The 26,791-nt window shown below is 45.7% G+C and overlaps 1 protein-coding gene across 1 annotated transcript; it reads left to right on the top strand.

Moving 5' to 3' along the window:
- Positions 1-641: 641 nt before the first annotated feature.
- Positions 642-26,752, top strand: SLC13A3 (solute carrier family 13 member 3). The gene is made up of 13 exons (XM_015647705.1): positions 642-775; positions 9,863-10,128; positions 10,460-10,623; positions 15,083-15,149; positions 15,871-16,056; positions 16,939-17,064; positions 19,347-19,442; positions 21,166-21,270; positions 22,181-22,278; positions 23,487-23,599; positions 23,897-24,058; positions 24,400-24,537; positions 25,124-26,752. The coding sequence occupies exons 1-13, from the start codon at positions 665-667 to the stop codon at positions 25,307-25,309; spliced, it is 1,818 nt and encodes a 605-aa protein (XP_015503191.1). The 5' UTR covers positions 642-664; the 3' UTR covers positions 25,310-26,752.
- The last annotated feature ends 39 nt before the right edge of the window (positions 26,753-26,791 follow it).

Raw genomic sequence — 26,791 nt, 5'->3', positions numbered from 1 at the left:
GCAGCTCCCTTGGCTTTGATCTCTTGCTCATCTTGATAGTGGAGCAGCTCGGTTTCCTGCGGTGTTTGCCTCTCAGTGCTCTGAGGAGACCGGCAGCCTCCGCAGCACTTGCTGAGATTCACGGCGGTCAGGAGAGAGGATCCTGTCCTGCCCCACATATTCCCATTTTCTTTTTGATGACACCGATACAGAGCAGAGTTGCCAAAAAAATCCACCCTCCGAGTTCAAACTGGGCAGCTTTAGTGCTTTCTTTTTGACTCATGAAGCATCCTTAAGGTCCAGCCTGACAGGACACCCAGGGTACAGTCATATGCTCGTCGCTCGCTTGCTGGGGCTCACACTTGTGCGAGCCAAGACTTTGCCTCTTGCTTTTCCGCTCTTTCCCATGGCTCTATCCCGCTCCGCACCACTGACCTTTTGTTTGGTTGTGTTTGCTTATTTTTAATAAAGAAAAAAAAAAGAAAGAAAAAAGAAAAAAGGCTGGGAAACGGTGAGATGGGGGAAAGGAGGGGGATCTCGGGGCCGTATAAAGGGCGGGTATAGGGGAGGGGAGGCGGTATAGCGGGGCTCAGGGCGGGGGGCTCGGGGGGGTCCCGCCCACCGGGAGGGCCGTTCCCGGGGGATAAAGCGGGTGCGCGGCGGTGGATGCGGCGATGGGCGCGGGATGGCGGCGCTGGGGGCGCTGGTGAAGAAGGCGTGGAGCGTGCGGAGGTTCGTGGTGCTGCTGTGCGCTCCGCTGGCGCTGGTGCCCATCCTGCTCAGCCTGCCCCCCAAGGTACCGCGCACGGGAGCCGGGTGGGCGCTGCGGGCTGGGCCACGGGCAGCGACAGACTGCGGGGCAGCGGCTGGGATCACGGAGCGGGAGAATAAACTGGGGAGCTGCCTCGGGACACGGACCGAGTGCGTGGAGCAGCGTTGTACCCCGGGAGCTGCGGGGACACAGCCGGGGCGCTCCGTGCCGCTCAGCACCCGCAGGATGTGGCTCTGGACAGGGTTACCCTGCTGCCTGCCGGGCAGGGAGCGGAGTGAGGGCTGCACAGCTCCTCACCCCTTTGCCACAACTTAAAGTGCGAATGGAGGGGGCATCCCGCCGCCACGTCGGGTTCGTAGGGAAGAAGGGACAGATAACGTGAATTGTGTTTAAGATTCTTATATAGACATTGGGAGGTGGGAGGATCGTATGGTTCAGCATCAGCTCAAGCGCAGTGGCAATAATTAGTGCCTTTTACTGGCACCCAAGTGCCCTGTAGTTCTTATCGCTAGTGCCCAAATGGCATCTGGGGAAACTGAGGCAAGACCAGCATCACCCAGGGCTGGGCTTGCAGAGCTGGGGTAGAAGTCCCCAGTTAGTTTGCCCTGGGAGTGGCACCGGCAGTGGGACTGGGACCTGCAGAGCTGTCCTGCTGTTTGTGCTGCAGGGCTGCGAATGCCGGGGAGACCCCAGGGCTGCCCACACCGCCGTGGGGGACTCTCAGGGGGACCTTTGGGGCTGTGGCTGAAAAGGCTTTGCGAGTAAGATAAGCGCTGTTTTGTAAATGTGGAAACTGCTCTCAAGGCTTGTGCTTTAGCATGTGATGAACTACACATAAAGCAATCTGTGGCAAGACTTTGGGGGCTGGAGGATTTCTTTGGCTGTCCTACATACACAGATTTTGTGCACCAGGAACCTCTGAGCGTCGGGTGGAAGTCCACGGGGCTGTGAAGATACTGTGGAGTTTTGCACTGTTGACTTCAGTGCAAGCAGGATTTCACCCTCCTGTTCTGACTCATATCCGTTTGAGAATGACTTTTTTTACATCAGAAAATAAGTAATGATCAGTATGTAGTGAATATAGAATAGTTTAATTGCTGTAAGGACACAAAGTTGGCACTTAGTTCTGCCTGTTCAGTGCTTGTCAGGTGAAACCTTCTTGTTTAAGATACAAAATGCACCTGTTAAAGTAAAAAACAATACAGATTGACCATTGCTTTATTTAATGATGCCATATATTAAAAGAGACAATTCTTTGGATTTAATGTAATTTTTTTTCTCTGATTTATATTATTGGCTGAGTTATGAATAGGACTGTCTGCCTCATGGAGCAGAAAACACATTGCACAACAGGTACTAAATTGCCTTGCGGATTCATAAGTGAATAGTCACATTTCTACATTCATTTTCAATCGCTGAACAAATGACTTAAAGTGTATTTAGTATCATGCTGTTTGACTTGGGCACTTGGTAAAATTGTGGGATAGGATTAGAGAGTGAGGAGATTCACTGTATGCTAAGTGCAAGCTCATGTCTGCTCTGTGCAGGGGTTAGGATTGTGATACAGGGATTTTGTGAGAACAAATCACAGATGAACCCAGCGCTGTGGGAAGGGCCTTGGTCTAGTGCTCTGTGTGCTGGTAGAAGTGTGTAGTGCCATGCAGGGTGTACAAGGTCTTGGATGTTCAGGAAAGGGATTTCTGTATGTGGAGAGAACTCAAAATGTCTCTGTAGTGTAAAGGTGCTGCTCACACCCACTCGGCTCCTCCAGTGAGCTGGTAGCCCACTCCAGGGTGCAGTCCATGGAGGACCTCATGAACAGGGTGGTCTGATCAATGCTGTTTTATCAAAGAAAATATGGTATTTACAAAGTAGAAATGTTTGCAGCTGAGCAGGTGGCAAAGCAGGAATACAGCTGTGGTAGTGGAAGGAGACCCTGGCAGAGCTGGCTGCTCACCTTGGGGGTCTGTTCTTCGTTCTCCATGGGTTTTAAAGCATCAGAGTTGGTAGCAGTGACATGGCTGGTACCTCTACTGGTGCCTGTCAAAACCTGGATGCTCACATGAGTGAACCAATGCAACATTTCAAGCAAGTCCAACTGCAGCTTCCCCAAATTCTCCCAGGTTTTGGCACTGGAGGGAACCTGTAGCTGTTAACTCCCATATGCAATTGTATCTGTTCATGTTCAGGGGTCAATGATTCATCCAGGGTTTCAACACTAAACTCTCTCACTTGTTCAACAAGAAAAGAAACTTGCTGTTGCATCAACAGGGGATTAAGTTCTGACGTCTGGAGCTTGCCTGACCCCCCGTCCGCAGCCCGAGCTGCTGAGGGGCTGTGGGAGGGGAAGGAGCAGGTTATGCTTTTAACCACAGTGTGAAAACACCAAGGGGGAGGAGAGGTGAGGGGTCAGCAGGCAGGGGATCAGGGGTGGCAGAGTGTGGAAGTCTTCCTGGCGCGTGATGGCAAAGCATGCCCTGGGCTGCACCGCCCCAGTCAGGCGCTCTGTCCTGACCCAGGGCTCCAGCCCAGCCTCGCGCTCTCCTGGACAGCCAGGAGCTGCTGCAGGTGTTCAGCAAGAACTCAACTGACTGGGCTGCTGCTGGAGCTACTGGGAACTTGTCCCAGGCAGGGCATCCAGGGACAGCAGGCCGGGGCAGGAGGAGCTCCTGTGTGATGTGCAGCCACTGTAACAACCGTGATGCTGCTGAGTGCTTGCACATCTGAAACACAGGGGTGTTGGACAAGCTGGAGAACCCTGTGCTCCTGCTGGGATGGTCAGAGTGCTGCCTGGCAGGGTGCAACAGAAACTGGTAGGAGATGAGCTCAGCCTCTGCTGGTCTCAGGATGAGCCTTCCCTTGTGAGAAACGTGTCTCACAGGCACCTCTGCAGTAATTTGCTGCTCTGCCGATGTTAAAAATCTGTTCTCACATCATGTCAGCATTTATGTTCTACCTGCCAGGATGCTCAGCAATATTAATCTCCTAAGGGATTTCTGCCATAAACAGTCACCTCAACTTTGGTTTCAAGGGCAGCATTTCACTTGGATCTGGAGACCAAGGAACCACGACTTAAAGCTGATAGACCACAACAGGATGTGGATTAGTGTGTCCTTTCTGAGTGATACCCTGTGATGTGGGTGCAGTGGGTTTTCCAGTGAAACCTACACCTTAGTGACATCCCCCTGGAGACACAAAAGAGAAAAATCATTCATCAAGTCTGCTCTTGCTCACTGGTGATGGACTCCAGCATCCACATCTCTTCAAGCTGCGATTAGAGCTCTTGCCAGCTGCCACTCTGCAGTGATTTTTTCTCCAGATCCCTATGTGAGTCCCTTCACAGAGGGATGGTGACAAGGCTGGCACTGTTGCTGATAGCTGCCCTTGTTTTTAACTGATGGCTTCTGTAGGTTGTGGTTGTGGAGAGGGAGGTTTGTGTAAATGGTATTGTCTACAACGTCCTTTCTCTTAAACAGAGAAATTCCTGCTCTGTGGGTGTGTTTGCTGAGACCTCAGGGTGTGCTCCCCAAGCTGTGTCTGGAACAGTGGCTTGAGTCCATCACGTCAGGCAGCAGAAGGAAATGCTCTGTGTGGAGCCAGTTCTGTGCACAAGGGTCTGTGTGTCACCTCACGCTCTGGTTGCTGCTGAAATGGCTGAATACTTGTCCCGTGAGTGGAAGTGCCTGAGACCCCCCTGCTTGGAGGGCTGTGAATGATTGCAGAGAGCTGGGGCAGGGCAGGAGGGGCTGGAGGAACTGTTCTGCTGGAAGGGGCATGGGGGCACTTTTAATGAGCTGTGCAAAGAGCTTGTTCCAACAGCTTCTAATGAACTCAATGTCTACAGCCTCTTGGCTTGGTAACAGCTGAGGCAGCCAAATCTGCTAAAAGGAGCTCTAAGCAGGCAAATAGGGCCCAGTGCCTTCAGAAAACAGACTTGACTTCCTCGGTGGCCATAGAGCAATTTAAAATTAACTTGGATGTTATGGGTCCTCCTGGTTAGAACAAGGAGACTTTAAGATCTTCCAGAAGAAAAATTACATTGCTTGCACTGGAAAGCAAAGAGCATGAAGGGCGCCCTTGTGGGCAGAGGCGTGATGGAAATGTAGACAAAGGGGATGGAAGTGGGTTGTCCTGCATGCTGGAGGGAGCTGGAGAGCATAGCAGGAGCATGGACAGGCAGGGAACAGTCTAAAGAGCAGTCTTGGCAGGAGAAATAAGTGATTGCAGCCTGATTTTACATTTCATATACGAAGTCCATCTCTGCAGTGTTTGTGCTGTTGATTTGGGAAGGCCAGTTTCACAAAACTGGAAGCAATGGTCAGTTAAAAGATGAGAGCAAGAACTTCAGTGGGGAAAGGGGGATAACTAAAAGTGCAGTGGCTACATTTTGCCACATCCTCTGTGAGCTTCAGTCCAGAGAGAGGGCAAGCCTGACACAGAGCAAGCTGACACTGGGAGGATGTGAAAGCAGCAATACTTGGGCTGGGAGAAAGGGAAATCTTTACTGACAAGAGTCAATATTAATTGAAAAACAAGACTGCATATAAAATATGTCTGCCTGATTCCTGCCTGTGTCTGCAATGGTTGACTCAATGATGGTAAAGGTCTTTTCCAAACAACTTGTTTTTCTGGTTCTATGAAAAGAGGTGTGGAAGAATTGAGGAAGAAATCCCTGGGAAGGGTTTTGAGGATGATGAACACAAATGTTGTAATCTGTTGCCAGATGGACAGTGCAGAAAAAGCCACATTCAGTGAAGCATTTTTGTACAATACTGAGCAAAGTTCTGTTAGTGTAATCCTGCAGCCTAAGAAATTGACTGATAATAAATATTTTTACTGTGTCAGTAACTAAATGGAAAATTAAAATCTCATACATCTAACCCTGGCTACCTTAAAATCTATATATTCAGACAACTTCCATACAATAATTTTGCAAGAACTGCCTGAAGAGTTTGTTGTGTGCCAATAAACTGGGTGTATTGCTACAAGCCCCAGTACATATGGAGATCACCAGGGATGCTGACCACATGCCAGGCTGGTCTGTAGCCTCCCTTGGGAAATATTAAAAAAAAAATAAAATCAATCATAATATGATCATAATATGTAATTAGTTCAACACACCTACAGGGCCCACAGCCAAGGTGGTTAATTGTGATATTTGTGTGTATGACATGTGTGAAAGTTGACAGAAGCAGTGAAGAGTCTACCAGGCTGCTATTTGTTGAGTTGGTGACTTTTTGCCACACACTCAATTTACCCACTTTATCTGAGCTTCAGCTGTCTCACTTTAAAACAGAGATTCATTTATTTATTTATTTATAATTTATTTATTACCAACTACAAAATCCTTCAAGAAGTTTAAATAAAAGTGTTCAATAAGCTTTATGTCATTTTAGCATAGGAAAATAGGTTCCCTGAAGCTCTTGCAGCTTTGTGGCCCTTTGTTACTGGTTCCTTTCTAGCCACTCTGCAAACAGCCAGCAGGAGCAAAATGACTCCACTGGCAGGGAGGCTGGTAAACAGGGCTTGGGTTGTGTCCAGATTACATAATGCTTGCAGGAGCAGGGTTAGTAGAAATCAGATTCACATATCCATCCTGCTGGAGAACAGGCAGTGAGCACAGTGAGGCTGGCAGCAGAGCTACAGCTGTGACATGAGAACACTCAGTGCTTCTTTTCTGCTCCAAGTGGTTCTGTGTATCACAGCTAGGATGTTTCTTTGTGATAGCAGAGGGATAAAAGGGCTTGAAAAGCTCCAATTCAGCCAAAATCTCTCTTGGTATTGGTATCAAGGTCCTGGAGGAGCCCTGTCTGCCTCTCTTTTACCCGGTTATAGGGTGGTGGGGAGCCTGTGTGGGCTGATGGGGCTGTGATGGCTGTGCAGCATTCTGGGGTTGATGGAGAAAACCCCAAGTTCAGCAGTGCCAAGGCAGGGCTGCTTGGAGAGCAGAGTCTGCCTGGTGGGGAAGCTGTGGGCACTGTGTCTGACGGGGAACAAGGCTCAGCCGAAGATCCTGCTGTCCCTTTCAGGCTGACAGTGGGGACTGGTGGCTGTGCCTGTCCCAGGGCTCCACCTGGGTGAGCCAGCTCGCCTTACCTGACCCACATTCCCTGCCAGAGCCTCCTTCCCCTGGAGCACCTCATCTGCCCTTCCTGGAGACCGCCAGGTCTCCTGCCCACAGGAGACAGCCTCGTGGCTTGGCTTCCTCTGCCACAGCTCAGCAGGTCCCTCAGGGTGGAAAATCCCCGGTGCTTTGAGTGCAGCAAAGACAGGATCTGTGTCTGGAGGGGCAGAGGTCGATCCCGAGGCTCTTGAGCAACAGGAAGAAGAGCTGCTGCAGTCCAGAGCCACAAGTGCTTTCCTGGAAATCATTAAATGGCTATAAAATTAACCTGATCACAAGATCCATTTTAAAGTTCATATGTGCCACCATGACCTTTGATGGAATTCTGGTGAAAAATATGAATACAAAGCTGCAGGGAGATACAAGAAGTGGGAGGAGTATTGACAAGGATGCAGCCAAGGGATGGAAGGATAAAGATCATGTGGAGGTGATGGTGCCACACAGAGCAGCGAGTTCAGCTCAGCCTGTCCAGGGGAACCCTTGGCCAAATCCCTAAAGGACCATTCTCCTGACATTTGTTAGCATTTATTGTTTGTGTGCTAACCAAACATACCAAACACTGGGGACATTGATTCATTAACATTTGCAAAATATCTTGAGATCAAAAAGCTTTCAATTTCATATAGAGTTTAGTTCAATTTTATTGATGGCTTTTTTTCATTTTGGGAAATGCTTGGTTGAAATTGAAGTTATTGTGGATTGGTCTTGTTCCTTTTTTGTTCAGTGGTAGTCCTGTCTCAAAAATCTTTTCAATATAGCTGCAATTTGTCCCCTTTTAGGGTAGAATAAACTGAATAAACAGCACTATGGCTTTCTTCAAGTGGTTTCCTGTTGATCCATATAGGTTTCAAAAATTCAGGGAAGCCTTTCACACAGCAGTTCTTTCTGCCCTGTTTTGGTTTTGCCCCTTGGCTTTTGATCTTGCAGTGAAGAGGAGTTATTAGATTGATGCTGTGTCTCATTGCAGTATTTTCCAGAACATTTTCCATACACTGGAGAATAAATATCCATTACTTATAATTAGTTTTCTAAATTGTACATCATCTATTTTTCTAATTATATTAAGTCAATTAAAGCCTTCACTGATATGCTCTTATATAATTGTTAAATATTTTCAGTTGCTCTACTTCTGTAAAAGCTAAAGTGTCTTTATTTTGAAGTTGATTTTGGTGCAACTTTCCTTGCAGTGAAATGAAGACTATTTACTCAGTGGGAGAAAAAAATTATCCATATGGCCTCTGGAAATCAAATGGAAAAGAGAGGAAAGCTATTATTTGGTATATAAAAAGAACAATAGTAAAGAGGAATTATCAGTTGGCACAGGAATTAAATAACTAATCTAGTGGAAAACACTTTAAAACGTGATTCTTTATTTTTGTAAAGTTTAGCACTGCCAGGTTTGCTGCTCTGGTCCTGCTGGTTTGGGGGAAGTGGAGCATAGGGAGCCCATGAGAGCTGCCAGGTGCCAGGGCTGAGCTGAGCTGGAGGGTTTTGCTTCACACACTCTCATATGTAATTTTATTGGCATCTAAAATTAGGTCTGAAAGTGATCTTTAAATCCAGATCTTGGGCATTTCATATGAGGCATTGACACTGCTACAATTAATGTATGAAAAAAAATATCAGTTACACTCAGTTCTGCTGTGTTCATGTTTCCAAGTACTCTGAAGTGCTGGAGCCTTGCTAGCAGGACCCTTTGTGAATGCAAAGCCTGGGTGCTAAAAGTAAATCAGAAATTATATAATTAACCCTTTCAAACCCTCACATGCAGATGTAGTGGGCAATAAATCCATGTTGGCTCTGACCTCACTCAGCCCAGGCCTGCAGCAGATTGCTCACAGGTGAACAGGCAGATGGTGACTGTGCTGTACCTGTTCTGGTGCCTGGCTGAACCCTCAAATGATGTGGCTGAGACCATATTATCCCCAAAATGGAGCTCCCCACAGTCCCCCAGCCCATGCTGTTCCCAGCCTTGGCAGGGAGCAGAGCCATCATCTCCCTCTCAGAAGCCCAGACTCGGGCCAGGGGAGGAAGGTCCCAGCAGAGGGACAGAGGTGCCTTTGAGTAGCAATTCAACCTGCTCAACAAGCTGGAAAAGTGATAAAATAAATAGTTCTGTGGGTTCCAAGTGATTCTCAGCAGTTATTTATAGTGCTGTGGGCACCCTGCCTGTGCTTGCTGACAATATCCCTGTTCAGCCCTGCTGTGACCGAGCCCAGCTCCACTCTGGGCTCTCCCATCCTGGGCTTGGGGCCGCTCTCCCGACTTCCTTCCATTGCTCATTATTTTGGCCATGGCTATCGTGACAAATGGCTTTGGTCTAGTTTGTGCCTCCTGGATGGATGAATTCACGCTGTGGCATGGGGGCTGTGGGTCTGTGCCAGCCTTGGCCAAGGCTGGGGAGATGCTGGGCGATGCCTGCCTGCAGGAAGTGGTGTGACACCAGGGTGCTTGATTTACTGACTTCCGTAGGGGCTGCGATGAGTTGCCATGGAATGAGTTCTCACAAGTCTCTTGGGACTCTGGTCCAAGAGAAGAAACCTTTCTGTGTGCTGCCTATTGTAAATGAGTGGAACATACATCTCCCAAGGCTGTTTTTGCATAGCTGTGCAGAGCGTGGTCTGTGGAAGTTGGAGGGAAAGCACAAACTTTAAATGGGTCAGACACCTAAGCGTGTTAGCAGCAATGCCAGCCCTAATTCAACATTGTGGGACAGTTCCTGATCTCCAAAGGTTCCTTGGTTGATACCTGCCAGCCTGCAGAATGTGAGAAGATCAGGCAATCAAGGAGGATTTTTGTTTTGCTGTGGTCTCAGATCAGTCCTGAACCCCTTACACAAAGTAGGGGGAAGATGTTGTACTCGATGGAAATTATTTGAGAAAAGTACTGTATCCTTAAGGGAGTAACTGAAGCATTTTGCTTCTCTAAGTGTCTCTAAGTGACAAGATGTAATGCCACATCTCACTTTTCCTCTCCTCCTTTTGCAGGAAGGAAGATGTCTCTATGTGATCCTGCTGATGGCCCTGTACTGGTGCACGGAGGCACTGCCCTTGGCTGTGACAGCTCTGCTGCCCATCGTCCTTTTTCCCTTCCTGGGGATCCTCCCATCTAACAAAGTTTGCCCACAGTACTTCTTAGACACCAATTTCCTCTTCCTCAGTGGTTTAATCATGGCCTCGGCCATTGAGGAGTGGAATTTACACCGCAGGATTGCTCTCCGGGTCCTCATGTTGGTGGGAGTCCAGCCAGCCAGGTGACTATGGGGGCAGGGGTTCTCCGTGGGCAATGTGAGCTGCAGGTGCTTGGGAAGAGGCTCTGCTGTGCTGCTCCTACGGTGGGGCTGTCCACACCCCCTTTTCTCCAGCTTGCTGTGTTTGTTCAGCTGTTTGCCCCTGGGCCAGGGGAGCACAGGGAGAATCGTTTGGTTCAGCTCCATCCTTGTACTCCATCCAGTTTCAGGAGGGTCATGGAAATCCTTTTTGGTATTGGTTTTGTTATCTCTGTGCATGAGCTTTTCCTCCTAATGTGTTAAAGAACTTGCCAAACTGAAGAAATTCAGCTTTTCCTTTTTTTCTCTCTTCCAGACTAATCTTAGGGATGATGTTGACGACGTCTTTCCTGTCCATGTGGTTAAGTAATACTGCCTCCACTGCTATGATGCTTCCAATAGCAAATGCAATTTTAAAAAGCCTCTTTGGGGAGAAAGACACATCTAAGGATATGAACAGGGAAAATGAAGAAAACCAAGGTAATTGAGACAGGGCAGTAGTATAAGCCAGCTGAGGTCTGCCCTGCTGCTCTCAAATCTGCCCACATTTATTGACTTCACTGGCACAAATACCATGTTCCTTAGCTTGCAGCTCGATTTCAGGGCTGGTCCCACTTTACTGCACACTTTATTCCCATGGTGGAAGAATACTGGCAGAAAGCTCCCTTTTATCCTGCCCCTTCCTCATGTCATGCAGGATGCAATGCTTATGAGTGGCCTGGAAAACCAAAAAGCAGCGATGCCCAGCCAACCTGCTCCATAAACCTGCTGCTGGCACAGGTTAAAGTCCAGCTCTGTGGCACAGTGGTGGTGGGATTGTAGGGATGCTGTGGGGATACTGGAGCCAGGGAGGGCAGGTGAAGAGTGCTGTGTGATGGAGCAGGGAGGGCAGGTGGGTCCCTGGCTGTGGCACACAGAGCTGTTGTGTGCTTGGGACGTGTGTGTTCTCCTTGTTTTCCTGTTTGTTCTCCCATGAAACTGGAGCTGGAGCTGGAGGAGAAAGCAAGGACTCAAGGAAAGGCTGGCAGGTTAAATGTCTATCTATAAAGGGCCTTGTGGGTTTTTTTCCATCTCAATGCTGCTGTTTGGTGTTGTTCCTGAGCAGGTTGAGGATAGCTCAGGGGAATGTGGCCAGGTAAGGCCTTTCTTCAGCCCTCTCCTCACAATGCTAGAACTTTGGGCTTCTGGCAGACAGTGATGAGAAACAGCAAACCAGAAATTACATCCTGACATCCCTTTTGCAGCTATTGCTGATTGCTGGAGCAGTAGTCACAGCTTCTTCTTCTTCTTCTGCTTTTTCTTGCACTAATTAGCAATTCATCTGCCTCTGTGATTTAAAAGCAATGGCTTCTTCGTTCCTGCTGGGTCCTAAGGCAGGTAAAGGAGTCCCCAGAAGAAGGCTCAAACATGTGCACACTCTAATAAAGATATAATTAATCATTCATCATTGATGTTTAGCAATCATGAGATATTTGCACTCCAGGTTGCTTTATCGTGTTTGCTTTATGAATTTTTGACTGTTCACATTTATTAAAATCAATCCCACTGATTTCCTTGCTGTAATTTCCTGTGCTGTGTTTTGTCTGTCTGCTTTTAACCTTTTTGTCCCCAGACTCTGACCGTGTAGTTGTGGCTGTAAATACAGTAGAATTTGGGAACACATTAAAGGAGGATTCCCCCCATTGTCCTAGACACTGTTAGGCTAAGCAGAGAATTAATATCTTTGATTCACAACACCTGCAGTGCTAAGAGAAACAAGAAAAGGCAAGGGAGGGGCATGCAGGTAGAAGAATTAATAAAGTGATGCTTTGCAAATATCATGTGATGGTGTGATGATGTTTTTTGTTTTTTGGGGTTTTTTTTTTGAGATAAAGGCTTTTAAAAGTTATTTATGGTACAAGTGAAGGAGGAATAATCCATAAAATGTACATTTTGTACATCAAAATGCACATTTTTACGTAGACTTTTTATTTGAACTTTAGTGTCCCAAGGTAGACTCATCCTTCTCTGTAATCTTTCTGAATGGATGAGCAAAGCTGAGTTCCTTGAAGGAAGTACTAAACCTGAAGTGGGTCAAAAGTGATCAATCTAATGTTACACTTAGGAGTGGAGATGTGCAGATGAAAAAAAGGTATACTCATTTCATAGTTTATTAAATGTTTATATTCTGTCTGAATTGTGATCTGTCCTCCAGAAAAGACAGATTCATTCGTGAAGAGAGCTGTATGTGGAAGAAAACTTGTACAATGGCATGTGAAAAAAATCTGTTTGCCAATGGACTTGGTTTCGTAACACTGTGGTAGAGTCCATGAGGCTAAAAAATATTTGGGTGGTTAAAAATAACGATTCAAACTATAATAAAGAATATGTGACATTGCAAAGCATTTGACGTACAGCAATAAGTCTCAACAAGTGTACAAAACCACTTTTGTGTAGGACTCTGCTTCCACACACGGTGCCTGAATTTAAGTGATCTCTGATCACTTGATGACACTCTTTTTCTGATGAACCTCAAGCTTTCCATCACTTGTGCTCAGCTGTGTGGGCAGCACGTTCTAGATCAGCAAATATTTACATTCTTGTGTCACTGACAGCTAAAACCGGGTATAATAATTTGTTCATTTTCACATGCTAGGCATCTGATGCAGGAGAACAGGTAGTGAGGTTGTGCAGCTGAAGTCTCAGCTGCTTCTCGTGGATCAAAGCAGAGTTATAAATTTAACAGCAACAGACATTTTTCAGCTTCTAGAACTTTCCTTTTGGAGGTGGGCCCTGCAATTCTGTCTGACATCTCCAGCAATAGCTGTGTGACAAGCTGGAAACTGCTGTACCACTGAGCCTGACCTCTCTCCTGCTTCTGCCCACTAACCCACCACTGGCAATATTTCATTTCTCTTAGTGCCTTAAATATCTCCAGGAAAAAAATCACAAGAAAATAATTTCCATTCTTTTTTTCCTTCATTGCGAATATTCTGCAAACTCAAGATAAACTACTTTCAGTGCTTGAGGTGTAACTGAGTCACAGACCTGGAAATTATGTCTCTAAAGGGGTAGGTGGGAAATGTGCATTTTTGGACACTGCTGCCTGGTTTGACTGCCCAGTCCTAGGCAGTACTGGCAGGGTGTGTCCACAGCACTGCTGCCTGCATCCTTCAGTGGGTGAAAATAGTCCTTTTCAGGTCTTCTCAACCTTTTAGAAAGAGTAAAAATGTCATTCAAGCAAAAATTATCTAGGAAAAGCATTTCTGCCTCTAAGGTATATGAGGTATTTTGGTGAAATAGCCACAGAATTCTCATACTGCTCTATGAGAGGTGTGTGCAGCTGGGTCCAAACTCTGTTATCTTTGGCCTTTTCTGACTTATGGATGGGTAACAGTTTTCAATTCCTTTTTTACAAGTTTTGTAGGAAAAGCTCTGCAGTATGCCTGGCTTTCCTTTGCATGGTTACCTTTGCAATCATTCCTTGAAAGATAACTCACAGATGATCCTGCCCAGATGGGCTGGTAGTCTGAGCTTAGCAGGGGAAAAAAAATTTGAAAATGTTGAGGTAGAATGAAATGTTTTTGCAGATCCAGGACTGGGCTTCAGTGGGACAGAAGCGTAAGAGCCTTTGGGCTAAATCCATTGAAAGATCAACAGTCAACCATGGGTTAATGTTCATCCTTCTAATTACATCTCTTCATCATGGCAAGGTTGGGATGAAAGCTCAGCATGTGTGTGTCCAAGCCAATTAACTCCAATTCAGTAAATTAGCGATGTGTAAAACATGACATCGCAAAAATCCTCGGTTCACTGAGCTGCAAAGAGCGCGGTGTCTTTGGTGCACACGTGAGTGAGTCCAGAGACTTTGACCACTGGCACCTCTCCATGCTTCAGATCTCTAGGTCATGTTGGGTGGAAGGGGAATGGGTTTTGGGCTAAGAAGGGGTGCAAGGAAATTTGGGGGTTGCTTGGGTGGCAGCACCAGGAATTGCACTCTGTAGGTAGCTGTCTGCAGAGCACAGGGAAGTGCAGGCACACAAACCTCTGGACCCAAAACCATGCAGAGAGGACAAGGAGAGGCAGCACAGCCAGCAAGGGAGGGGAAGGGCCACCTGGGCTGAAGGTGGATAAGTCACAAGTGCTCCAGTCCCATGAGGAACATGGGAAATGGGGTTTGGTAGCACATCTCCCAACCTCAGGAGGTCAAGCCATGACCACAAATACCACGAGCCTTAATGCCAGGTCTGGTAACAGAGAGTGATTGTATTGCATTTCCATTTTCTGATTTCTGAGTTTGGTGTGGTCAAGTGGTGTGCAGGTCCCAGCTGACTGCGACTGGCTGCTCAGCCTGCAGGGTCTGTCATTTGTGGAGAGGATGATGATGGGCTTGGAACAGTCCTTCCTGTCAGGAAGGCCTGGTACAAAACCTAATCCCCAAATGTATCTCACTCTTGCTTTAAAGAAGGAATTACAGCCTTATGGTGACTGCACTAGACATATGCAGGGTGTAAAATTCTCACCCCATGGGAGTGAAGCTCAGTGACCCTTTCTTACAGACACAACAAGGCCCAACAGGGTTTTTTCCTAAGAATCACTTCTGGTTAATCCCTCCCCTCCAAAGAAAACCCACCCCAAACCCATGACTTGATAAGGGATGCCCTGGAAGTCCTGGCTGTGTTAGAAGATCCCAAAGGCCAACCTGTGGCAAAAGCTGCCAAGTGCCTGGGTGTTGCAGGAGAAGCTGGGTGCTGTGGTGGGGCTGGAGCAGTGGCAGGAGGAGGGGGCTCCTTCATCCCCGCCAGGTGCTCCTGACCCCATCCCCTTGGTGTGAGCTCACCTTTCATTTGCACAGCCCTTCCTCTAAAATGGTAGTTGTTTCCTCTGTCCCTCTGTCTGGTTCAAGGAGAATTTTCTAGATGCTTTGAACTGTTTTAAAGTCCTCATCTTTCTTTTTCAGCATCTTTACAACAGAATAAACTTTACACTGTGCCAACTGAGATGCAGTTTCTGGCAAGTACTGAGGAGTAAGTTAACTATAAAGTTTGTATTAGATAGTTGAGAGAGAATTATCCCCTGAGCTAGACCAAGTGTTAGGAATTTGAAATTCAATCATTGCAATGTTTTGATTATACTGAATATCCTGGTCACTAGCAGCCTGATGATAAAAACCTTCCTCTGTGTGTCCACCATCCCTCTGCATGTCCAAATCATTACAGAGGTTTTTTTCAGTCACACTGAAATCATAGCCAGAAGTGTTTCCTGCTGGGGATTTGTGCCTTGGTTTTCTCAGGAACATTAAATGTGTGAAGCCAATGATGTAAAACCCCCCAAGATTTACACATGGGCAATGGTCCTACTTTCATAACAAGGATGGAGAGGAAGCATCTTTTCAGGAACAGATGTCTCTTTCCTCAAATCTATTTAATTTGGGTTCTTTTTCCTTTTGGCAGTCCTGTGGACTTTATGCTCAGTGTTAAAAGCTGCTGAGGAGCTGGGCAAGGCACAGGCACCCCCAGCTCCTATGGATGGGTCTGAAGGTGCTCTGTCCCCTGCAAGTCTGACAGTCCTGTGTGGCACTTTGCCAAGCAGACCCCTCTGCAGCACTGAGCTGATAAGGTGTCCTTGGGCACACTGGTAGCTTGGATTTCTAAAAACTGGGAATTCACTTTCTGTCAAGGCTCTGAAGTGGTTGCACTGTGTTTAAACCAGGGCTTTCACCGGATTCTCTTTTGGACTATTTTAAAGCAAAGATCTGGCGGAGGAGAAGGAGCTTTCCAGTGATGTTCTCTCAGACTTAAAGAAGGAGGAGGAATACAAAACAAACATATGGAAAGGTTTCCTCATCTCAATCCCATATGCAGCCAGCATTGGAGGTACAGCAACATTGACAGGAACTGCACCAAACCTCATCCTTCTGGGACAGCTGAAGAGGTATGGGAGGATGTCCTGGGGATCCCTGTAAATCCTACAAGACAGAGACACATTCTTCATCCCTGTAGGAAATTCCTTTCTGTGCTGAGTGCTGGTTTGGAAAATTCATGCCCTTCCAGAACATTTTGGGAAATGGAAGCAAGGTGTGCACTTAGACTTAATAAGCAGGTTTCCAGCATAGCCAGGCAGGCTGTCAGCCAAACTGGAGCATGTGTGCTTCACCTCACTGATGCTTTTAATCCCATTGAATTTAATGGGACCTGACTCCACGCCTACAATTAACCTGGTAACTGTTTTGATGAAGCAGACTGTGTAGTGCTTTGTGAGCAATTATAGCTATTGCTGTATGGGAGAAAGAAAAATAATGAACCCACTTCTTCTGGCCTGTTTTCTTAGTCATAAAGGATTTCTCCTATGTGCATAGGAGCAGAAATTTGTGCCAGCCCAGGTGCCTACAGGTATTTCCTACTTTTGCTGAACTCTACAAGAAGTACATACGGCCTGTCTTGGGCACTGCAGCATCCTGTGAGGTTCATGCCCAGACTCTCCAACCATTTCTGTAGCAGGAATTAATCCTGGGTTTTCAGGAGTGTCTTTGTATTTGGCCATCTGGAGAGAGATTTCCAGATCTTTCCTTGCAGGCTTGCACAGCTGGGCTGGGTGAGATGGGGGTGGCTGGGTGTCCTGGGAGTTGTCCCAGCACAACGCTCCTCACTTTTCCATATGTGCAGATAACTCCCAAGGCATGCACAGGGCTAGTTTTTAAACGCACATGGGCAGGTTTGTGGGATATTTCACTGCTGATTTCAGATGCTTGTTTACCCATGGATGGAAGGGTTGCTTTCCCATCTTGCATTAACTTGATTTTTCCCATTTGCTTAGTTATTTTCCAGAATGTGATGTGGTGAACTTTGGTTCTTGGTTTATGTTTGCATTTCCTTTAATGCTGATTTTTCTTCTCATGGGATGGCTATGGATCTCCATCCTGTATGGAGGAATTAACCTGAGGTATGTTGATATTCACTTCACATATATGTAGTCTGGTTATATTAGCATTATTAAATATGTGTTCATCATGCTTCTCATGCTAAATCTACTGATATCACCCAGGATCATCTCCTAGAAAGTGGGGGAATTTACAACTAACTCTAGCAGGCCCATCCCATAACAAGTCATCTATTTTTAAAAAGTTGATAATAATAGGAAGGTTTTAAAGATATCTCATAGTTACATGTACTTTATCCAACTGAAAAATGTGTGCAGAGTATGTATTATATTCACTCAGTTAAATGTATAATTTTTAAAGGTTTCTCAGCCAAGATGCTGTTTTACTCCCTGCTTTGGCCTGTGGAGGGGAAATGGCAGATTTTTAATGACAGAAGGAAAAGCAGGATCTAGCTTTGAAGACCACGATAAAATCTTAGCTCCCCATAAAAGAGACAGGATTTCTCCTCAGGGCAAAAACCTGGGTTTGGATCAGATTACTTCACAACAGGGCTTAATTTTACAACAACGTGTTAATCTGTAACTGAGAATAACATGTTTTTCCGGTAAATCTTTGCTGGACACATGCAACCCCTTAGTGTGCACAGCCTAAAGTGATTGCAGCATGTGGAGACCTTCTTCCCCCTCCACGCTCTCACAAGTGATAGTAACAAAGCCAGAGTCTTGCTTCCTCCAGGGACCATGCAGAATTTGTAATATTTAGAAAAGTCTTTAATTGTTGTTTTGACTTTAAAATGCAAATGTGGGGAGAGGGGGAAAAAAAGAGAACAGGTGTCCAAATATTTACACTGTCTCAGGCATAGGGGAAAAAAAAGATCAATGGGAAAGTTTTAATGCTGAAGGCTTGTCCTTGTGGGTTAAGGAGGAGAGCGGAGGCTCTGCGTGCTGCACGGCCGGCTCCCGCTGCTGAGAGCTGTGCTGCTCACACCATGTGCCAGGGCTCGTGTGGAGCCTGTTCCTTGCTCCATGGTGGCCACAGCCCCTCAGGGCTCGTGTGGAGCCTGTTCCACGCTCCATGGTGGCCACAGCCCCTCAGGTGAGGGGAGAGGCCGAAGGCAGCGGAACGTGGGGCTCTGTGTTTGCTTTGGCTCGGGCCCCGCGCAAGGCCCGGCCGCTCTGGGCCTGCTGGGCCAGTGCGGATACCACAATTCCCCTGTGGTGAGGAGGAGAAACTCTCGTGTCTTGCAAAGCTTCTCAAGTGCAGCCAAGGCTCCCCAGGAGCCTGTTGGGATGCTTGGGCTGTCACTGCTTGGGGACAGTGGCTGCACTTTCTCTGCAGGCAGCTCCTTGGTGTCTGCAGCAGGGCACAGGGCACTTCGGCTTTGCCTGGATCCAAAGGGCATTAAAAGGCCGAGGTATGAACTGTTAATAACACCTCCCGAAAACCAAGAAATTAGAGGGTAAGGAACTTGAAGTGCAGGAGCTTCTGAATGATCAACCATTCATCTATATAGAACATCCATCCATATCCCTTTGAAACAATAAATGAATTAAGGAAGGGCAGGGACCACAGAGATGGACAAATGTATCTAATACAGAAATTTGGGGTTGTAGGTTTAATTAAGGTCACAGGCAGCGTTAGAAACCAGGTTCAGTGTCATGGGATGTGATGGGAGATGAAGTGCAAGATCTGAATATATCATTTGTATGCACATGCTACAAAGGAGCAAACTGTGTGCAGTCAGTGCAGCCAGGCTAAGAGGCTTAGCCAAGAGCACATTAACATTCCCGGCCACTTAGAAATTCCTCGCATTTTTGTTAATCCTCAGCAGCATCCTGGGATCACCCAGGAAATTACAAGTGACTTGAAAAATGAAGGGACAGATTCATTTTCTGTGTCACCCTATTCCTAGTCGTTCTGCCCAAGTAGGTAACTTGCTTGGAAGGAAGACAAGGAAATCCTGCAATGTTGGGACTTTAAATTGGCAATCACAGCCCTTGCTGGAGGAAACAGCTCAGAATATAAATGAGAGGAAACTTCCTCACCTCTGCAGGGTCTCCTTTGTATGAATGCAGAGGCAAAGAATATATAAAATAAAGCCTTATTATATAAAATAAAGCCTTATTACCTTTATCTCAGCAGAAATTTTTGTTGTTAGTCTTCATAATCTGAAGGTAACACAAACTGAGCTGCCAGAGATGTGCAGCTCTTTGAACCTTGAAGAGATGGAGAAGGACATGGAGTCCTGCATGTGCTGTGTAGAAAATGCATTATTTCCTATGTGTCAGTAAGGTCAGAGGCACGTAAAAAATGCATGTAAAAATGTAATTGTGTTTCTTGGCAGGGGCTGGAAAACAAAAAAGTCAAATATAAGAGTGGATGCAGAAGCCCGAGCCAAGGAGGTGATAAAGGAAGACTATCAGAAACTGGGTCCAACAAAGTGAGTTGTCAAGTTGGGATAAAAATGAGAAAGACCTTAAGTGGGTTTGGAAATATCCTGTTTTAAGAGTGGAGGACTGTGGGGAATGGAGCTTTATAAAGAAAAGCATACCTATATTCCTACTCAGTCTGTTTGTAACCTGCTGAACTTTGCTTTTTGCACGCTCCAGCCTTCTCACCTTTGCTAGCATGAATAATTGCAAATAGCAGCTTGCACTCAAATCTTCTGAAGAACAACATTCCTGTTACAGAGGGAATTCATGCTGGGTTGTTTGATTACTCTTCATGATTTTTCTAGTCCAGGAACAAACCCAGTTCTGTGTGTGCTAGGTGCTAACCAACACAGGCTGGATTTCAAAGGTTTGTGCCTACCTGTCCTGCAAAGCAGGAGGCATTTGCTGAGAAGGCTGGTGAATCATATTATGGATATGAATCATATGGATTGTGGATATACTTTAAGAAATCTTAAAGCTTAGAGAAAATATGCAGAAAGAAGTCAGATCCACGCTATGGAACACATTATTTCTTCTGAATAATTCCTTCAACTATGCTAGTCAAGCAAGGAAAGTAAAAGCTGGTACAAACTGCAGTGATGGGGATTATATTTTGCAGTAAGGTGCCAGCAGAAAGAAACATGAGTTTTAGACTTCTGAGAAATGCCAAAAACAGGAGGAAGCAGGAAAAGCTGAGTATCTCCAGAAATCCAACCCTTCATACGTCCAAACATCCACTTATATTCTGGGCAACCAAGACTACTGAAGATTGTTGAAACTGTAGGGTTTATCCTTAAATGGTCTGTGCTTTCCCATGTGTAAAATAGTATTTTCATACTCAGGGCAGTTCTGTGGATACCCAGCGATGTTTGTGTCGTGCTATTGACATTGTAATTATTTCTGTTGTGTGGAACATGGAGTGGTTCTTCAAAGACAGCTCTCTGTGCCTGTGCTGTAAATGAAAGAAATTGGTTTATTTATTCCATTCAGTACATTATCAAGCAGCCTGCAAAATGTCTCTGAAAGAATCAAAGTCTCACTTTGAGATCTAGGAGTGGGAAAGTCCATTAAGCTGAGCTCTACCAATTTGATTAGCAGCCCCATAACTAAAAATCAGCTCAAGCAGCCTCTTCCCAAGGGCTTATATGCCCTTGCTTGTGCTCAGAGAGATTTTAAATAGAATTTTGAGGCATCATCTTAAACTTTGGTTAAACCTTAACCCCACTAGATACTTAGTGAATGATACTGCCTTTTACCCTGCTGTTTGTCATGTGTCTAAGGGACAGCCTTTAGATTTTGACCTTGGAGGAATTTGTTCCTGCTGTCTCATGTATGATTTGAATCTCAGTCATCCTTTTGTATTGTTTGAGCTGCAGTGCCACCATCCCTGGCTGGTGTCCTGGAGGGACATGGTCAGAGGAATGACCATGAGGAGCTGCTTGGCCTTTCCTCTGTGCCACACCCAGAGGGTCAACTTTGCATCCAGCTGTTGTGACATTGCTGATCTCCATCCTGCCTCTCCTTAATGTCTTCCAATAAGAGAGTATTGCTGGCAAACACCAGTATTTGCAAATAGATTTACAATCTGTTCCAATGTTTCACTGCAGCTGTTTTTAGAAAATCAGCTTCACTTCTCAGCCAAGATGCTGCAGTGGGAGCTGGATACTTGTCCTAGCCTGGATCCACCCCTTTAGCACATCAGCATTTTAACCTCATTTCTTTTCATTTCAGGTTTGCAGAACAAGCAATTTTCTTCTTCTTCTGCATGTTTGCAATCATGCTGTTCTCTAGGGATCCCAAATTCATTCCAGGTTGGGCAAGCTTGTTTGCACCAGGGTAAGACTTTATTTTCATTCTTCTCTGCCATTTTGCACTAACATTTCCAAATGTCAACTCATTGACATTCCTGAGTTTCTGATTGTGTTGCTTAACACCATTACTCAGGTTTCCTGGAATAAATTAAATGAGCATCAAGTAGCAGAGCCAACTTTGTTTTTTCTCTCTCCTAGAGGAGATTCATAAAGCTAGTGGGAAGTTGTGGTGTGTCTGTTTGAGGCCATCCTAGGCTGTTTATATATTTAGAATGAAATACTGAGTTCTTTAGGCAATCCACTGATTTCACTGGGGTCTGAAGACTGAAGAGAGATGGCAAGAGTTGATTCCAGGGGCTATCCTATCCTATCTCCTATCAGAGAGGGTGTTGTTATTTTTTAAAGAAGAGACCTTCATAGTTTTGTGGGTTTTTTCAAATAAAATCTTAGTTTGCTAAATATTTCCTTAATATAGCAAAGTAATTATAAACCTGTCCCTCATCAATTAATAACTTATTAAATCTAACACATGCTTAAGCTTTTTTTCTGGGTGGAGCCTACCCTTCACATGAGAATTTGAGCATTTTGCAAAGAGTTCATATAAATAAGATGGTTTGGGCTCTGTCTCTCTTCCTCCCTGCAACAAGCTGAGGAAACTTGTCTTTATAACTATGCAATCAGAAAACCAGAACATCAGCATGGTGGGGATTAGATCTTGGTTTTTATTTTTGTAGGGCAGCTTTTCTGGAGGGGTTCACAGCCCATGGTAGAAATGTAGCTCAACAGGGAATTAAAAAATAAAAGAATTGTGAAAAACGAGCATTGTTCAAACCTGATGGAAACTTGTAATCTTCTTTGGTAAATCCCTGTTCTCATAAACATTGTAATTCTACAGCCTTGTGCTTCTTACAAGTGTTTCTGCTGCTTTTGGACAGGTTTATCTCAGATGCGGTTACAGGAATCACCATTGTGATTATACTGTTCTTCTTCCCTTCACAAAAACCTTCCTTCAGGTGGTGGTTTGACTTGAAAGGTGAGTAGGGGACCCCTCCAGGCAGGGACTCTGTGCTTGCCTATGTCCTGCCAGGGCAGGCATGGGGCCAGAAGCAATGCTGTCCCTGCTGGGAGCTGCAGCAGTGCCACCGCCTGTGTGGGGCAGCTCCAAGGTGCCATTTCATCCTAGAGAGGTTTTTTCCAGCAGAGGCTCAGCAGTCACTGCCCTGCTGCTAATGGCAGGAATGATTCAGCTACTGGTGTAGCTGTCAGGGCTGATGTCATTGTGGGATGAAGTGACCTGAAATGGGTGTTCATTTACCATAGCAGACCTGATGGTGGAGGTTTGGTGTCTGACTTCCCAACAGCTCCTGTTCTTCAAGGGGAGCATGGGCCTCTGAGAGGGTAGAGCTGGGCTAGTTGTCCATTCTCAGATATAGGTGCTCTAACTCAGTTTCTAGAATTTGAACTCCTAAAGCTCAAGCTCTCCAGAAGGTTTTGAAGTCTTGGGTCAGACCTGTTAAGTAGCAATGAAATACAGATTTTAATTCATAAACTGTTTGGAATAAGAGATGATCTGAATGTGGAGAAGTAGCTGATGAAGGCCCTTTGTGGATGATGGAGCATTGCCTGGGGTCTGTGGGAACAAAATAGCATCTGCTCTGAGTCATGCACATTTGTTGAGTTGTACATACACAGGAAGATGTTTAATCAGGCCTCCTGTGGATAAAATATGTGCCCTTTTTCAACAGAAAATTTCAGTCCCTTTAGTGCATCCTTTCATACAACAGAGCTCACTTTATCACGTATTAAGAAATGGCTTTTAAGGGAGATGAGCTCTCTGCTGTAAAACTCATTGGCTGTTGAATGACAAATGGAATTTTAATAAATTGTTGTAATTCAAATGGCAGAAAATTTCCTCCTTCTGTGGACCCCCATCTGTTGGAGACAGTGTTTATGTCTGTTACAGTGAGAAAATTAACCCAATATTAAATATTAAATCAAGAAAGCCTCAAAGAAAACTTTATTGCTAGAATTTTTTTTTATTTTTTATTTTTTTGCATCTGATACTAAGTTAAAAGTTCCTTTAGTTGGCTAAATGAAGACACTCCTTGTGTGTATTTGATCAGTAGCTCATGGTCAGTGAGCTTCAGCACTGCTGTCATACTCATGCTGTCATTCAGTCAGGCGATGACTGACGCTCCTCCTCGGGTGGGTGTTTGACTCGGGCCTTTCCTCTTTGTCCAGCACCAAACACAGAGACCCAGCCCTTGCTGACTTGGAGGAAGGCCCAAGAGACGGTGCCCTGGAACATCATCCTGCTGCTTGGAGGAGGCTTTGCCATGGCCAAGGGCTGCGAGGTGAGGCCACAGCAGATGCCACGTGGCATCATCCTGCCCAGCAGGGCTGGATTTTATCAGGGTGTCACTTGGTGCTCTCATTTGGCTTTGGAAATCTTTTATCAATGCAGTCACCACACTCAAAGGACATATTTCTCAACTCCAAGTGACAACAAGACACGGCACATAACTAATGAGGCTACAACTCCTTGCAAGCTGCTTGCTGTGAGACACCCTGAGGACAAGTTCTAGGAGAGGACCAGTTCCCCTGCAGGGATGCAGGAGGATGACTCCTGTTTTTACTCTCCCCTTCTGCAGGAGTCTGGCTTGTCTGTGTGGATAGGAGGCCGTCTGCATCCCTTGGAGGGTGTGCCACCTCCCGTGGCTGTCATCCTCATCACGGTTGTCATCGCCTTGTTCACGGAGTTTGCCAGCAACACTGCCACTATTATCATCTTTCTGCCTGTCTTGGCAGAGCTGGTAAGGTCATCCCATGGCAAGACCAGCTCGTCCTCTGCCCCCTCCTTGCCCTGCCCTGTGGATGGGCAGGTTTGTGTTGGGTCTGTGCTGGGACAGGCATTGGGAAATCTTCCTGCTCCTGGGCTTCAGGCTCTTAGAAAACCTTGGGAGCAACAAGTCCTGTAGCATAATGTGGGCACTGAAGGATAATAATCCTTCAGACTTTGTTGTGAGAGATGTGATTATTTATCACAGAGTGTGGGATAGAGCTGTGCCCAGTGCACTAGGTATTTGCACCCTTTGATTCATCTGTTGGCAGTTCAAATCTCCAAGGTCCAATTTCTTCTCTTCTGGTTTTCCAGGCCATTCGTCTGAAAGTAAATCCCCTCTATTTAATGATACCAGGAACCATAGGATGCTCCTATGCATTCATGTTACCAGTCTCAACACCTCCCAACTCAATTGCGTTTTCCTCTGGACATTTGATGGTCAAGGATATGGTAAGTTCCTTTAGATGCATAAAATGATGAAAACAATCAACCTGAGTGTTTAAAGAAGGGAATTTTCTGTATTGTTTGTGCTACAATATGTAGTAAAATGAGAAGACAGAAGTCTGATACTGTTCTCAACAGTGTTTGAAGGAACAGGATGGAAGGAGCTTGTATGAAGTTGAAATTTGGAGACACTGTGGCTCAAAATGGTGATAAAAGTGGTCTTGAATGTGGACAGCATCTCCCAGCCCTTTGTCCTGTTCCTCTAGAATCAGCAGCTCAACTTTCATAGGTTTCTGGATGCAGGAAAACTTCCCCAGCTCAGTGAAATAAAGCTTATGAGTAAAATTAGGCTTAGTCGCAGTTCCTGCTCACATTCCTGAGGCTAAACAGATGTTAATGTTTTTGATGGATCAAAGCTTGGTAAGCAGCTGCAGAATGGCCTTTGTGGCTTTAAGCCTGCTTAAAATGTTGCTAATATTAACAGCAATTAAGCCTTCCATTTTTAAAATGTTTGCATTCAAATAGCTTCGTGCTTCACATGCTGTAGATGTCCAGTCTAAACTCAACAGCTGTCTTTGTATTTCTTTTGTAGGCAAGAACTGGGTTGCTCATGAATCTTATGGGAGTTCTGCTTCTTAGCTTGGCTATGAACACATGGGCCAAGAGCATCTTCCAGCTGGGGACCTTCCCTGCATGGGCCAACATCCATGCAGAAAATGCCACCTCACTTGTGACAGCTGTAGAAAATGTCACTTTAAGTGCACTAAATAAAATATGAACAAAGCCACCCCCGGGGAAGGACTCACTCACTTAGGACTGGGGCACTGGAATCGTCAGAGTTTGCACAGGAGGAAAAGCCACGTGGCCGCTCACACTGTGTGGGACCTTCTGGTTTAATTTTATTTTTAGAAATTCTGGTCAGTGTCACAACATCCATTTGTTATTTTCTCTGGAGATCTTTCCCCACCTTTTGCAGGTACAAATCCGACTCTCCCAGAGTCCTTCTGTCACAGGTGGTTGTTAACTGGACAACCTGTAAGCATGGAGCATCTTTGGGTAGATGCCTGTCCCCCCATGAGAGCTGACGAGCCTTGCTGCTCTAGTTTCTGATACCCTACCTCGTTTTGGAAAGCAGCCCTGGCAACAGGGTGGAGGCAACTGGATTATTTATGTGCAAGCCAATGTGAGTGAGTGTATCAGAACCTGGCTGGGGAGAAGGCGGCGTGGCCAGGTGCTTCTGGCAGGGTGTAAGGCTGGGGTCTCATTGCCATCTCATGAGTAATTCTCTCTTGGAGGATGGAGATATTTCTTCAGGTTTGTGTGTGAAGGGATGACTCGGGAGATGTATTGGTAGGACTCAGTGCATTGCTCCATGCTTTGGAAACTGGAAGGCCACAGTTTGTTTCCAAACATGTTCAGTGTTTTGAAAACCTGGGACAGCAATTGCTGCCTGGTTCTGAGTACACGGATGGGGGTTTGGAACCAAATTAATTTCTGACTTAACTTTGGACATCGGTGGTGTTTCACCGTTGGTAACTGTGGCCAGTCTTAGGTTTGTGAGATTGACTCACTCACAAATGACCCGCTGAGTCACAGGTCAGTGGACAAGTTGCATTGGAATATTATTGACATTTCTTAAAAATAGGCTTTGATTCTTAACGTCTTTTTTAATCAGATTGCTTGGGTACTTTCAATGAAAGCATTGCAAATTGACTGTGATTTTAATCACCATTTTATCAGATAATTTTTATTTTATTTTCTGTAAGAATATAAAATATTAAACTGAAATCATCAGTCATTGAAATAGATGATTGAATGATAGAGATCTCATTCTTGTTTTACGGAAGGTGAGTGACTGGATCCCTGTGCTGGGACCAGTTTCTCTGACAATGTAAATTGGGGAGCTGAGAAGATGAACTGGCCCAGGGTAGGGATCCAGTGCATCCCCCTGCTCCTATGCTGCTGCTGACCCCCAGGGCCAGGTGGGAGGGCTGGCAGGGAGATGTTCACCAGCCACAGCTGCTGCTGCAGGGGTTACCCTATGGGAGTAGCCTTGGGGTGATGCGGCAGGTGGGAACTCGAGGGGGTTGAACCCAAATTGCCAAAACCAATTAAATGTGGAACTTTGACCAATCAAGTTAAAAAAAAAAAAATCCTTAATGTTCAAACAAAATCCTTAATGACTGTGGAAAACTTAAAATAAAGCACGTTGGTTAGCACATCACATGGTCCTGTTTGCTCTGTAGTTTGAGGGGAGAAA

Source organism: Parus major, chromosome 20 (genome assembly GCF_001522545.3).
Source record: "Parus major isolate Abel chromosome 20, Parus_major1.1, whole genome shotgun sequence".
Classification (NCBI taxonomy): domain Eukaryota; kingdom Metazoa; phylum Chordata; class Aves; order Passeriformes; family Paridae; genus Parus; species Parus major.
This window is presented reverse-complemented; position numbering and strand designations above follow the sequence as displayed.

Bases quoted from the DNA above. Each gene is read 5' to 3' on its own strand.
- SLC13A3 (XM_015647705.1), top strand. From the start codon at position 665: ATGGCGGCGCTGGGGGCGCTGGTGAAGAAGGCGTGGAGCGTGCGGAGG. The intron at 10,624-15,082 runs GTAATTGAGACA...TTTCTTTTTCAG, and splicing joins GGAAAATGAAGAAAACCAAG to CATCTTTACAACAGAATAAA. The intron at 24,059-24,399 runs GTAAGGTCATCC...CTGGTTTTCCAG, and splicing joins TGCCTGTCTTGGCAGAGCTG to GCCATTCGTCTGAAAGTAAA.